Source organism: Pleurodeles waltl, chromosome 1_2, assembly GCF_031143425.1.
Source record: "Pleurodeles waltl isolate 20211129_DDA chromosome 1_2, aPleWal1.hap1.20221129, whole genome shotgun sequence".
Taxonomy (NCBI): domain Eukaryota; kingdom Metazoa; phylum Chordata; class Amphibia; order Caudata; family Salamandridae; genus Pleurodeles; species Pleurodeles waltl.
Window position 1 is genome coordinate 1,190,400,769 of NC_090437.1, and position 13,769 is coordinate 1,190,414,537.

Here is a 13,769-nt window from a genome sequence, read left to right on the forward strand (position 1 = left end):
GTTTGTAATGATGGACTACTACTCCCATTGGGTTACCACTAAATCTGTTAATAATATCAACATATTTTAGCCCTTATTTTGACATTGACTGTCAATTTCCCTAACCAACAAAGCCAAACCCACCACTGGACGGCCAGTGCTGAAGGTCTGCAGACCACCATACTACGAGTGCTGAAAGCTGTCTGCCATATTTGTAGTGGAAAGTTGCCAGCACTTGTGCTGGCGGTTGGCGGTCAGTTGTCGGCGGTGCAGAGGCGGATGCATCACTAGCACCACCACAGCAGCAGGACTCCGCCCGCCATATTACAAGCCATAATACAGCTTGGCAGAGTCCTGCCCGTGTGGTGTGCTGGTGATGCAAGACTGCCAGGACCCATCACCTCCCGGATGTCCTCCTCGACAGAGAACGTATGTGGGTTTCCGAAAGGGGGGGTGCCTGTGTGTGGGGGTGCATGGGTGCGTGTCTGTGAAGGGGGAGAGGGTGGTGAATGTGTGCATGTATGCAAGTGAATGTGAATGTGTGTGTGCGCATATGGGGTATCTTTGTGGATGAATGTGAGTGAGTGGGGGTGTCTGTGTTGTTGAATGTGAGTGAGTGGGGGCGTCTGAGTGCATGTATCCATATGCTAAATGGGTATGTATGTGAATGCATGTGTGGGTGAAATGGTGGGAGGGTGTTTGTGAGTGTGTGGACGGGTAGGGGGGATGTGTGCATGTGTGGGGACATATGTGCATGTGTGTGCCGGCGACAGGAATGAGATTCCTGTCTCAGGGTGCGTGACCACCAGGGCTTATATGGCAGGGTGACTGCCCCGGAAAGCCTGGCGGTTTGCAGCCTTGTGATCCGAACAGCAGGCGGAGGCCTGCCGCCTGGTTGGAGGTGCTCACTGCACCGGCGGGCCAGACAGGGTTGTGAAGGCTTGGCATCTGCCAAGCCTCACAACTCTTAAAGTGGCGGTCCTTACTGCCAGCTTTGCCGCGGTAGGATCGCCACGGCGAGGCTAGAGGTCTCATGACCTCCAGCCTCTTAATGAGGGCCTATGTATTTTAGATGTTTTATCTAATAATTTCGCTGGGGAAAACATTCCAGCAGCAGGGTACAATTACTTTTGGATGTGATAACAAAGTTCTTAAAACAGTTGTCCATATGTCATGTGAAAACTCCTCTTTACTATCCCAAAGTCAGTGGCCTTGTTGAAAGATTTAACAGGGTGTTAAAAGAAGCTATTCAGTTGTTAACAAAGCAAGACTGCATCAAGACAAGTACAGCAACTGGTATAACAACGAAAAGGGTGATGTACACTGCAATTAACATATAGGACGATGCTTGTTAAAAAGCACAGCAACCTTACAAAACAAAAATTCAAGACTTTCTCTGAACCAATGAGGATCAAACAATTAAAATGCAATGTGGAAATCTTGGAAGATGGGCGCACCTCAAGCATAGATAGGAATAGGATAGCCACTTGCCTTGAGTTTCACATTCCCAAAACAGGCGACTACTAGCATCCCAGCAACAAGTCCACAGAGTCAACTGTTTAGAGGAATGCAAAGAATGGGTCACCCTCCTTCATGGCAATCAGACTATGAGACGTATTTATTATTTTCGTCCAGATTTAATATAAGTATTATCCTTGTATTATTTGTCATGCAGGTGTGGCAAGTAGGGACCAGGCTGATGGCTTTTGTGACCCATGCTGGCAGCTGTTTCACTGGTGAAGAGGACTTCGAACATAAGGGAGGTAGCCGGTTTCTGTCCCTTTGTTTCTTCCGTTGTCAGTTAATGAAGGATTAAGGCCATTATCTCATGGTAGCGCCATAGTATGAGGCCTCCCCTGGGTCACGGTCAGAGCCGACATGTGCTAGCTGCTTCTTGTGATTGTCCCAGCCAGGTTTTCTGCCCAGGCTGTGCCACTAAGGTGTGTCATCTTGAAGAACAGGCCACCAGGCTTAGTTATCTCCCAGCAACACAAGGACAGAGCCAGCCACGCCCTGGGACGGATGCAGCTCATCACAGGGCAGGAACTGTTGCACTGAAGCTGAGACCAGGCTTATAGATTAACAAAGCTGTGGCTGCAAATGGGGTTTTCAAATTTTCACCACAAGAGACCCGAGTAGTAGAGGCCCTGCTGCACAGAGAAACAACATGGACATTTGTTGGAAGTGATAACTGAAATGAGGGGATGAGTATTCAACTCCTGTTGTATTAGCATGGTAAATTGACAAGGCAAAATTACATGGGAAAGGAGAGGGAACCGTGACAGCTAATATCAGAACGTGAGAGGGGTTCAATCAGCACTACAGAATACATTGCAATCAGATTGTGAGACAGATATACAAGACTATGGGTGCTGGAACTAGGGATGTGGGACGTGCTGCAGCATCCCCATTAAAGCCTGAAAGTGTTTAAATGGCTGCCATTCAAGTGTTTTTCTTAAGTCGGTACTTATTTTGTCACAGATGTGATTATTTTTATTTCTAATTATTTTACATTGAGACAATCTTATATTTTTCCTTTCTGTGACTAAAAAGTGAGAATATTTTCTAATTTGAACGTAGTCCCACTGTGTAGGACTGTGTGAAAGGTGAAGGCTATAGCGTGTCAAATGTTTCCAGTACAATTGTACATAAAACAGTCGTCAACTTTACAAGTGAGTGAGTGAGTGTTTCAAGGCAATACTGACTTTTTGATTTATTTCAGAAAATAATTTTCACATGTAAAGTGAACACTTTATAGTGCAGGTTTACTTTTTTACTTCACAATAAAGTGTATCTGCATTCATAAAGGGATTTTTTTCATGCATGATTACACGTGATTATGGTTTAATATGCACATGATTTAATCTTTTCCATAGGGTAAGAAATAGTAATTTCAGGGGTGCCCTGAAAGTTTGGCAACAAACACCAACACACAGTTTTGCTGGTATTCACAAACTTTCCCATGACTCATTTCCAAAATTGAAAAATCCAGAGAATTACTCCTATTCATCGACACATCCACACATTAGGAGGGAGTATATAGAAAGGAGTTTCTTGATGAGGGAAAGTAGTTTCACTGTGGAGAATAAAAACATAAAATTGTAATTATAATAATGCAAGGGCTCAATTATTCACCAGCTTATTGAAGTGGTCACCCACAGTTGCAAATGTTTGATAATTTTAATGAACAGAAACCTTCATCCGGATGTGTGAGGTGGGAAAATATGTTATTGTTTTTTCATTTGTTTAATGTTTTCATTTAAAAATGAACCTATTGCAAACATAGAAATGTACTCTATTTTTTGATGTAACAGATACGTCCAGAGGAGTATTGAGATACAGTGCCATTTATCATCCATTATACATATTGGCAGTTATTAAAAGCTCTGTACAATAGGTAGAGAGAACCAATAACCACAGATATCATCATTTGAACGGATTATGTATTTAGCGGTTAACCACTTTTATGGTACGTTTTACCCAAATCGTGACAAATTTAAAACTGCATCTAGGCATACATAAATTGTGCCCCAATTCTACCTGTGGTAATACTGGTGACATACGTGTAGGTAAAATGTATTTAAATATGCAAAAAAGTTGTGGTGGGTATGATAAGTGCAATTTTTTGAATTATGTTATATGTGTCTCTTATTCAGATATTGTATAGTCTGTACAGTGCCCGCTGTAACCTACCAAAATCCAGTACCATTTTTGAACCTCCATTGCTAGGTAAACGTTGGCTAGTTGCTACTAAAAATAAATCAAATTGTTTTCAGTTGCATTTATGGTTAGGGGAGTCTGGCTGAAATCACCCTACAGATTTCACACACCTATGTGATTTAATCTTGTTGGAGGCTGTGATATATGGTCGGCTGGACGTGGAAGGTTTAAAGCACAGAGTCCAGTCTTGTTGAGATGCCACACTTCTACAGGTTAGTCTTTATAACAAGCCTCTCTAATCTGTGAAATTGATGAAGGCTTTGTTCTTCACCAGTCAAAATTGAGGTGCCCGTTCAGGGGTGGTTTCTGCTGATTTAGTTGAATGTTGTTTGATGATATTACCATACCACACAGCATTTAGCCATGTAGCTTGGAGTTTTTTTTTATATATGGAGCGAGAATGACTAAAAGGTATTGGAGCTGTTTACATGAGCACTAGTTACATTACTCAAGGCCACGTTCATTGTTTTAAAGGCATGGGGAGATAAAGAGATTTTCTCAGAATCAAAGGATGTTGAGCCAACTCTCTGGCTCTAACGCCACATCCTCTCCACTATGAAATAGTGTTTCAAAATGTACCAATAGACCATCCACAGTATCTCCATTTTCTTGCTCATGTATGTCTGTTTCGTGCATCATCTTTTCACAACCCTGATTCCTGTAGAGAAGTGGCAATATTGCCCAGCTCCCTTACTCTAAAAGTAGTTTCATCAGCACTGGATAATGCTACAATCACAATGCACAAGATAAGGCTGGACAGCAGAATGGGAAGTGAAGATCTGGCGGGAGTAAAAAAGCTGGAACATACAGTTCTCTATAAAATCAATTGTCTATAAATCAAGTCCCAAGAAAATGTCCTAGAACATAGTGTTCCACATTAAGTGTTGTTGCTCGGTCTGTTTTTTTTTTTTGCCTGTGGCGGGAGGGAGGAAGGGGAGAGGGTAAAGAAAAAACATTTTGGACTGGTGAGTACCCCTTAGAGGTAAACTTGAAAAAAGAAACAAATGTGTGAATTCAGTATTTTTAAAGGAGGTTGGGGAAGGGCATACACACGGTACAGCAACATCCACAAATATACATCGTGCCTCACACTTCTGACTTCAAAAAAAAGATTTTGAAAGGTTGAGAGGCATGGATTTTATAGGAGTGATTAAACGTATCCTTTTCTTAATATAACTCGTTTCAATCGTGTACCGTAAGAGAATACGTGTTCATAGTATCTCTGCTACAGCTGGGTTGAAATAGTCAGCCACGCTAATTTCACTATAGCTCAGTCAACATGCACTTTTCATAATGTAGATAGTTCTTCATCAGAGGACAAATAGAACGGTTGCGGTAAACCAATCGACAGAGGGGTTTCAGTATCCAATCCAGAACGGCCTTTAGAGTGACCAATCAGAGAGTGACTTGTATATGAATACTATTAGAGCGGTGCAACTGAGATTGTTTCCCTGCTAAGAAACAGTGTTGCAGCGTTAGCTATTTTAAGTGAGTGAAATTGCACAATTTTCGGTGAAAGTCACACACCAGTTTTGAGACGGAAGCTGCTCCTGCACTGTTAGATTCTTTCATCGCAGAACATGTTTGCTCGGTGGTACGCCCTCGCGTTCTTATGCTCTTGCATGCTATTAGGCATTTTTGCAGGAGGTGGTGGAAAATATTCCAAAGAGCTAAATGAAAACAGGATGAATCCTGGTGAGACGGGCGAGTTTCGGATTGTAAAACTGAACCAGGTCTGGGAGAAGGCGCAGAGGGTGAGTTTTTCCAAAGCAAGCTGGGCTTTGATGGAATAGTGAGAACAACAACGCGTAGTTCAGGGATGTCATTCAGGGGTGTAAAAAGGGCTCCCGCAGCAGCCGCAGCGTTGGGGTGTGGGCCTGGAGAGGTGTCCCCTTCTAGGCTCTTTGCACGCCTTCCAGTATCGTTACGCCACTGATGTCATCAAGATGGAGAGGCAGGTTCATAACGGTGTGCTGTACGCACAGGTGTCTTTGCAGCGTGGCTGATAATCTTGCTCTTCATTGTTCATGCAAAAATCAGGGCCGGTTTATGCGGAGCGAGCGGTGAGTCCGCACCGGGTGCTGGCCTGGATTAGGGAGTGCTAACCTCAGGGGGCGCAGTATTTAACAATAAATCCTAATTGCTGCATAAAACAAAGGTGACTGAAAACAGAAGCATAGGGTGTTATGTGACATGGCCTGCGATTTATGCTTTTGGGGAGTATTGGAAATACCAATTCGCTAGAGTTTGGGGGTAGTTTCCCTTTCTTCGGCAAATGTAACCGAATTTCTAGCAAAACGCAGAATATTATGTACAAAGCTACTTTCGTCATAGTGCACCTCGCATGTTTGGCACGTTCTTAAGGGCTTTGCATTTACCCTCTACAGGGCCTGCTTGGAGTGTGTATTGACCTCATGCCTATCTGTTTGCAAGAGTTTACTTTTATATATTACTTTATGCGTGATTTTGGACCTAGTGTCAGTCGGAAGTCCCCGTGAAATGGCTTCTGTGCATTGACTGCCGCTAAAATAATTGTAATCTCACTATCATAGCCTGACAAATATTGCATCAAAAGTATTGATTTTTCCTCGGGTATAGCTGGAAGTCTCATTGCTCTACCTAAGTGGGAATCCCTCCAGCAAAGTTTAAAGCTGTGCATATCTTAAATATCTTTTTGCGAACACACCGAACGCAGCTGTACGGCTACTATAATCACCCCTCGGGGTCCAGCAGGCTGCAGACTAATCCTAGAACACAACTTAGACTCATCATTGTTGAGTTTTAACTTGTGCTAACTTGGAAGACAGCTGTGAAATGGCTTTTTCAAACTTCAATGGACTGTAAGCCTATCTTTCTGATGTAGTGAGATGCGGAGCAATATATCTTCAGCGCTGCTTAAGTTTAATAATTTAAAAAAGTTACGACATTTTTTTTTTTCCTTAAGTAGTGGCAGTGACAAACATATGGAAGATTGTAGATAGCCTTCATTTATTTTGGCAGGACACACTTTTAATCATTAATAGTTAGTTAACTGTTGCTTGCTTAAAATCACGCTGTATGTAAGTGATTAACCAAAACTTAATCCGAAATCTCTAACTCTAAAAAACATTCACCGTTGAATACTAGACGGTGATAGTGCAGATGGAATAACAGTGATTCCCCTTCATTTGTGTATTTTTTCCAGAGTGCTGTTTATGTGTCTTCGTATAGGTTGAAGCGTCCTGACGACTAACAGTGCAATAAACATAGGTGGAAGCCCAGGGATATTAGGAATCGTTTACATTGAGGAAGTCTTCCAGAGCTGTGGTTCGATGTAGAATTATATGAAGATGTGTGTCTTCTGGGCCTTACTGAATTGCCATAGGGTTGGGGCAGTTCTGTTGTTGATAGAAGTATTGTTCCAGAACGTTAACGCATAAATGAAGAAGGCCTGCCTTCTTTTGTTTTCCCCCTACAGCTTTTTTCCCTGTGTAGTTTTCAAATGCATCCAATGTGGTGTAGTGTATTACTGTGGTGACCGTGAAATGCCAGGTTCGGACCGCATTGGAAGACCAACCTGGCAGGGCAGCCATTGCGATTTTTGACTTGTAATACGGTTGGTGCTTGGGTGACGGGCTAAGGGTGGAAGTGGTCAGACCTCCTATTTCCTACCCACCAGAGTCCTGTTGGGGTCGGTTTTTGGCTGGGTTTTGGCCATCCTGGGTGTGTAACTTGTAATACGATAGTCTGTTTGACCACCAACAGTTGTGTTTTTTTTTATTTTTATTTTTTTATTTTGTTTTTAGGTCTGGCTTGACCACATCTCTCTTGTTACCTGTCATTCCCTAATAGTGTGTGTAAACTTATCCTTAAATAAATAATTTCCCTCTCTTTTCCTGCTATAGGCTGTATGGTGCATCATTCCATCTCCTATGGACTGATTTCATTGTATTGCATGAGGGATAATTAAACATTTTGAATTGCCACACATAAAATGTTGTATCTCATGGACGCAATATATACCAAAAACAAGGTGCTATATGTTTTGCACTGTAGCAGACTTTTTTTAATGTTCCATTTGGGACTTGAGATTCCAGCAGACCTTTAGTCTTTGCCAGTCCTTGTCTGACTCATTTCAGGTGGCCATGGGGGCTGGGATCGTTTGCCCTTAGTGTCCCAGGGTCCATTCTACTATAGCTTTTAAAATCAGGCCAGATTCACCCCCTTTAGTACTTGACTCAGTGGTAGCTATGACAGTTAGTCACAGGCTACTGAGGGTAGTGGTGTGGGGATGTGCAAACTCAGGACTCAACAACCACCCAGTATCTCAATAACTGAATGCCCAACCCATTGCTTTACTTAATAAGAAAAGTGCATTAATACATGCATTTAAAATGCAATACTACGTAGATTGCAGCAGATACAGACTTAAACAGGTGCTTGGGTTATTGTACCTGGGCTATCACACTCTTTCTCCCAGGTTTCCTTCCTTTTATATTTGTAGGCAGGTCCCCTGTTAGGGCAAGAGTCAATGTGCGACATGAATCAAGGCTTAGGTGCAGATATCCCAGTTGAATAGCAACTGTGGTCAGTTCAATGCACACCCCTCTTTTTTGTTTAAGCACTCTTACCACACGCATGCCTCTGAGTGCATTTTGGCTGGTGGCAGGATACCAGCAACACTCATATCCTAACTGCTGATATTGGGAGGAGATGCGCTAGTGGCAGATTCAGCTTTTACTTCAGGGATGTCATAGCAGGATGGGGCATCAGGTGCTACTGCCTGCAGGGTTGTAAGATGAAAAAAAATTGCGACAAAAATATTACTGAGAAAATATCAAGGACACAAATATCAACTTTACATACTTTGTAAAGTTAAAAATATTGACCACAAAAATATAGAAGACTTAAATTTTGTCATAAAATAGGTAAGCATATCGAATTTGTACTATTATACATTTTATTAACTTTAAAATATATTAGCATCACAAATATTACATTTAAAATATGTCAACATTTATATGAGCGCACAAACATAAAAATATATACTTTAAAATAATCACAACAAATAACCATTAAAAAAGTAAATATAAATAAAAAGCGAAATACTAATTATAATTACAAAATCAGTATTAATAAATTGAAGTCTTATACGATAACATCAGCATAACTTAATCATAAATGACTTTTAAATATATAATACAAATCATTTACTTTAAAATTAATTAAAATATGTACAAATATTTCAAAAAAATAACAGACTTGAAACAATGAGACTTGGAGAGCTTACATTTACTACTCCAGTGCAACCTAAACAACAATGAGAAAAAAACAGTAACATCCTATAATTTATATAAGTAATTGAAACTATAAATGCATAATTACCATACAAAATTAAACATCAGCCACAATCAGTTTTTTTTTTGTACGACTGGGAGATCAGTTGTTGTTCTGCGATTCCTGCTTGGACCCAGACTCGTAAAGGTTGTTCCTACATTCCTAGGGCTTGAAGATCACTCTCTGCAATCTTCCTCGGTTTGATACACGCAAAGAACTGGGTTCTGGCTACTTCAGACTCTTTCCTTCTCTCAGCAGACAGATTGACATCCAGGTGCTTCAGATCAAGGGTGCAGCTCGGCAGCAAAGCAAGACTTCGTGATATCCCCTCTCCTCTAGGAAGCTGGCTGCCGGGCAGATATGTGCTGTAGTTGCACACCAGACCTTGGAATACTCTGCAGAAAACTCCCTTCCTTGGTCAAAAGGAACCCTGAGCTAACACAACAAATGGGTTAGTGGCTCCCACTTTAAAGCAATCAAAGAAGACAGAAGATGTATGTTCGTTGTCTGCATCCCCAGAACCAGATTGGAGTGATTTTTTTCTCAGATGCCCTCCAGGCCTTGAAAAATAAAACAAATGTTACTAGACCTGCAGGTCGAGTAATTTCAATAATCTGCTCGCCCATTACTCCAATGTACTTGACCTGTGAACGGGTCTCAAATTTTGTGATCCCAGTCAAATATTTTAGTTTACAGAGTTGCCTTTTTCTTCATTGTCACATATGAGTGCACCTTTAAATATGTGAGCTCAGCATTTCTGCTGTACAAAAAATGTCTTTGATTAAATAGACTAAATGTTTGCGGCATGTATCAAAAGAATCAAGCCCACATATATGGAACACATGATCCATTACTTGCCTCTTAGTTTACTAATAGCATTGCCATAAGGGCCGGAGTGTTTCCTCAGTTTATGTTTAAACACTCACTTCTATATTACTAAAGCATGATGTGATTGCACACTCATTTGCAGACAGAACATTTCTAAGAAATGTCCAAAAGCCTTTCCACTAACTTGCAGCTTTACTGATAAAACTATATAATGTATTAACAGCCTGTGAAAATCTGGTTTCAGAAAACATATTTATTCCTTACACATAACCAAGTAGTGTTCTGATTTGTTTTTATCCTATTAAAATATTTCTATTTCTTTTCATCACATAGAAGTACAATGGGCTTTCACAACTACTGAAATATATTTTGGAAATGTTTGTGCAGTTGACTTAGCTATTTAAATGTTGTGTGTTAAGAAAAACCTGGCAAAATCCTGGAACTCTGCAGTGAGAAGGAAAATTAATTGTAAGACAAACTGACATTTAACCTCTGTCTGAACACAGAGCAGATGTGACAAGAAGAAGATTTAAAGGCTTCTCTATTGCTCTTCCAATTTCTGACTGAACAGAACACCTGTTCTTTGTCAACCTGTCAGAAGGGACAGTAGGTCCTAAAAATAGCTCGACCTGATTATTAGTGGTCTGGATTTTTCGAGGCCTGCCCTCTCCAGGCTGCTTTCCAGGCACAGCCTTTGTGTGGTGTGACACTCCTCTCAACAAGGTATTTTGTGTCAGGTGGAAAGGTCAAGCTGTCCAGGTTCAATTCCAAGATCCGGGCTTGGAATTGTGGTGGAATGTAAGAATTCCGTCTTGATTAGGTTGAGTTTTAGATGGGCCCTGGACATCCAGTTCAAAACGAGTTTGAGGCAGGTTTTGAATTGCTGAGTTTCATGAGCAAATGATGATTCATTTAGTTGTTTTCTTTTTCTTTCCATAACTTCATGAGTTCAACGGCCATACAACCATTTAAAAAAAAATTACTTCACAGAATGTGTGTGTTGAAGTTGGGTTTGGGCATGCGCTCAAGTAATGTGGTAGAGCACATTTTTTGCTTTCATCAGTGTTGTATTTTGAAACCAGTATGTCGGGTCCAAAGCACAATCTATCTCTGAGCTTCAGTGAAGGGAAAAAAACATTTAGGGCCTCATTATGACTGTGGCAGTCTGGGGACCGCCACACTCGTGGTGACGGTCTGACTGCCACATTACAACCCTAGTGGGCGGACCTGACAGGGGACCATTGTCTCTGCCAGGAATATCGTTCCAGATGGGCTGACGGTGGTCTGAGTTGTACTCTGCCACGGTGGCGCTGAACTCGGCGCTGCCATGCTGATCACAACTCAGCTTTCCTCTAGCCTTTCCATGGTGGACACCCAGACATAGAAAGGCTGGTGAAAAGCCAGTGTTGCGGGCCACAGGGTGGCCCCTGCACTGCTAATGCCCATGGCATGGGCAATGCAGCCCCCCCCACCCAACACCATCGGAATACGCACTGTCTGCTTTGCAGACACTGTGCATTCCGATGGTGTAGGTGTGCTATGGTATTGGCCTCAGCCCCTTTAAAGGAGCCGAGACCAATATTGTAGCACTATTCCCACCGGTGACCCCGGCGGTAACGTGTCAGCCCGGCACGAACATTGTAATATGCTTGGGGGGACACTACTGCTATGACAGTGGCATCCTCCCCGCTAGTTTGACGGTCAGCTCCTCCAACCACCAAACTCATAATGAAGCCCTAAGTCAACTTTGCTACTGGAACAACACAAAGTGGAAACAGTCACTATCTCTGCCAAAGATAGCATTGCAAAGGATTTCTGCAATAAACTCTCTCCTTAGGCAAGGTAAGGCAATCAAAATGTAGTAATTTCTCTGGAAATCGAGGTGTCAGTTGGACTGGAAAGGTTGTTTTGACATTAGAGTAAATGTTTCAACAATTTTTAGCTTAGTTAGCTGGGTGTTTTCAAAAGTTAGAGGTTCCCCAAGGAGCAGAATAGTGTTACTCTTCTGTTGCCCAGGAAAAAAATGAGTCAGTCCACATCTCGCCTCTGCATGTTGGTAATTTTTGCTTAATATGAAAATCAGCAGCGTTTTTCTCAGAACCGTAATTTCTGAACAATTCATGTGGTTTTGGTTGTATTTGTGCTTTAGCTTTTTGCGTGCACAATTGCGGGCCAGCTCAAGGCTGGAATCAGAAAGCGGTCCTCTCCCCTTAGCATACGTTTGCCAGTAAACTCAGTCATCATTCCAATATATCACATGTAGAAAGTGGGGTATGTGGTAAAGATAAGAGGGAAGGTTATTTTTCCCTTTTACTGGAATCTTCTGCTGCAAAAAAATATCTTGCTTATGGTACATCTCTTGTTCAGGCTGATGTTTTTATTAGGCCTGGGTGAAATTGAAATCACATTACACCTGTATTAAATTCCCAAAATTACTCCACTTTGCCAAACTGCGTGCCATTTTGTGGTTTAAAAAAAGAAAATTACAGAGGCTACAGTCTAGAACCTAATGGCAATAGGTGCACATTTTCTGTTGAAGGATGAGTGTTCCAATCCTGTGGATTGCGAAGTAAGCTAATTATGTTTGTGTAGCAGTTATTTAATTAGCATAAATTAAGTACAAAACAAATCAGCAAATACGACATGCAAGCCAGCATAAACGCATATTGAGATACAAATGCTGTTTGCAATACATGCATCAATACCAAACAATTCTAAAATAAAAGAAAGGAAGAAAAAAGATGGCGAGGGGTGAGAAAATAACACATAGATGGAGGGAAAGAAAAAATAAGGGCAGGAAGAAAAGATGGGAGGGAAGACGAATGCATGAAACCACAGATATGTAAGAATATTAAGCTGATTGTGATTTGATTTTTGGGTCAGTTTAGAATCTGTCTTTCACAGCTGCATTCTCTATAATTTTGAAAGTGTTTTTTTTTTTTTTTACAGAGAGGCCTGTTGGTCTAGTCAAGATGAAAAACTACTTAGTAGATGGTGGCTTAAAATGTTTGCAGATAATCAGTGATTGGGGAAAATTCTGAGAAGATATCTTATTATTTAGATTTGATCAATGTAATGTATAACTCAGAAATTGGAGTATATAATGACCTTAAATTACTCGCATCTTTTGCGTATGATGGCATTAGCCCTAGTTCTGGTACTTGGATTTAGCAAAGGGTTATGGTTGGTCTGTTGACACAGGTGAATATCTAGGTTTTGTTAGGTATTTAATTTGAGGTAGTGCACTGGCATCCAGTGGGCAGTTGCTTGTACGTATTATCCAATTGTACATGTATCAAGATGCAGTGGATTGTTAAGATTCAGTATGATAAGGAATTCATTGACGTAGTTGTAGCAGCAAACTTAAGTGTGGAGATCGGTTCAGGCACAGAACAGAGGCAAACTTGGAACAACAGCTAAGAGTTGAGCCTTGGGACATGCGAGCCATGATCTGAATGGTACAACTAGGAAGAGGTTAGATAAAATGTGTACTTTGCTTTGCAGTTTATATACAAGCAGTGTGATGGGCTACATATTGATCAGAATAGAATTGAGCACCGCAATTCACCTGAGACAAAAGTAGCAGCAACTGCAGTATAGACTTCAGTTTGAGAACATAGCTCTCGAGTGCTTGGGTACTGCCATTGGCTGCCAGAACAATACAGAATGAAATATAAGGTTTTATGTGTAACTCACTGGGCAGGCCACAGGTTAGGTCTACCCTCTGACCACAGCGCTCAACACACACTCATTGTTCTGTCATTGCTAGTCTAGCCATTGTAAATCATTTGCAATGGTCTTTAAATGGTGAATATGTCTTCTGTAGTAGGCAGTTCCTTATGGGCCAGTCAGCCAATCCAGTGCAATTTAGGGAGGCCATACAGACCCTGCATTTCGCCCAATACTGCCATACATGGTTCCGAAAT

General features: G+C 41.4%; 1 protein-coding gene across 2 annotated transcripts in view; it reads left to right on the forward strand.

Moving 5' to 3' along the window:
- The first annotated feature begins 5,129 nt into the window (after positions 1-5,129).
- The window catches only part of LRPAP1 (LDL receptor related protein associated protein 1), an 83,697-nt gene continuing 75,057 nt past the window's right edge, over positions 5,130-13,769 (forward strand). The window contains exon 1 of one of the 2 annotated variants that reach the window (XM_069203465.1): positions 5,130-5,453. In XM_069203465.1, the coding sequence (XP_069059566.1) occupies positions 5,280-5,453 (174 nt within the window). In that variant the 5' untranslated portion in view covers positions 5,130-5,279. Of the gene's footprint in view, positions 5,454-5,711; positions 5,763-13,769 lie in introns of those variants that run through there. The other variant, XM_069203467.1, reaches the window with a different exon arrangement.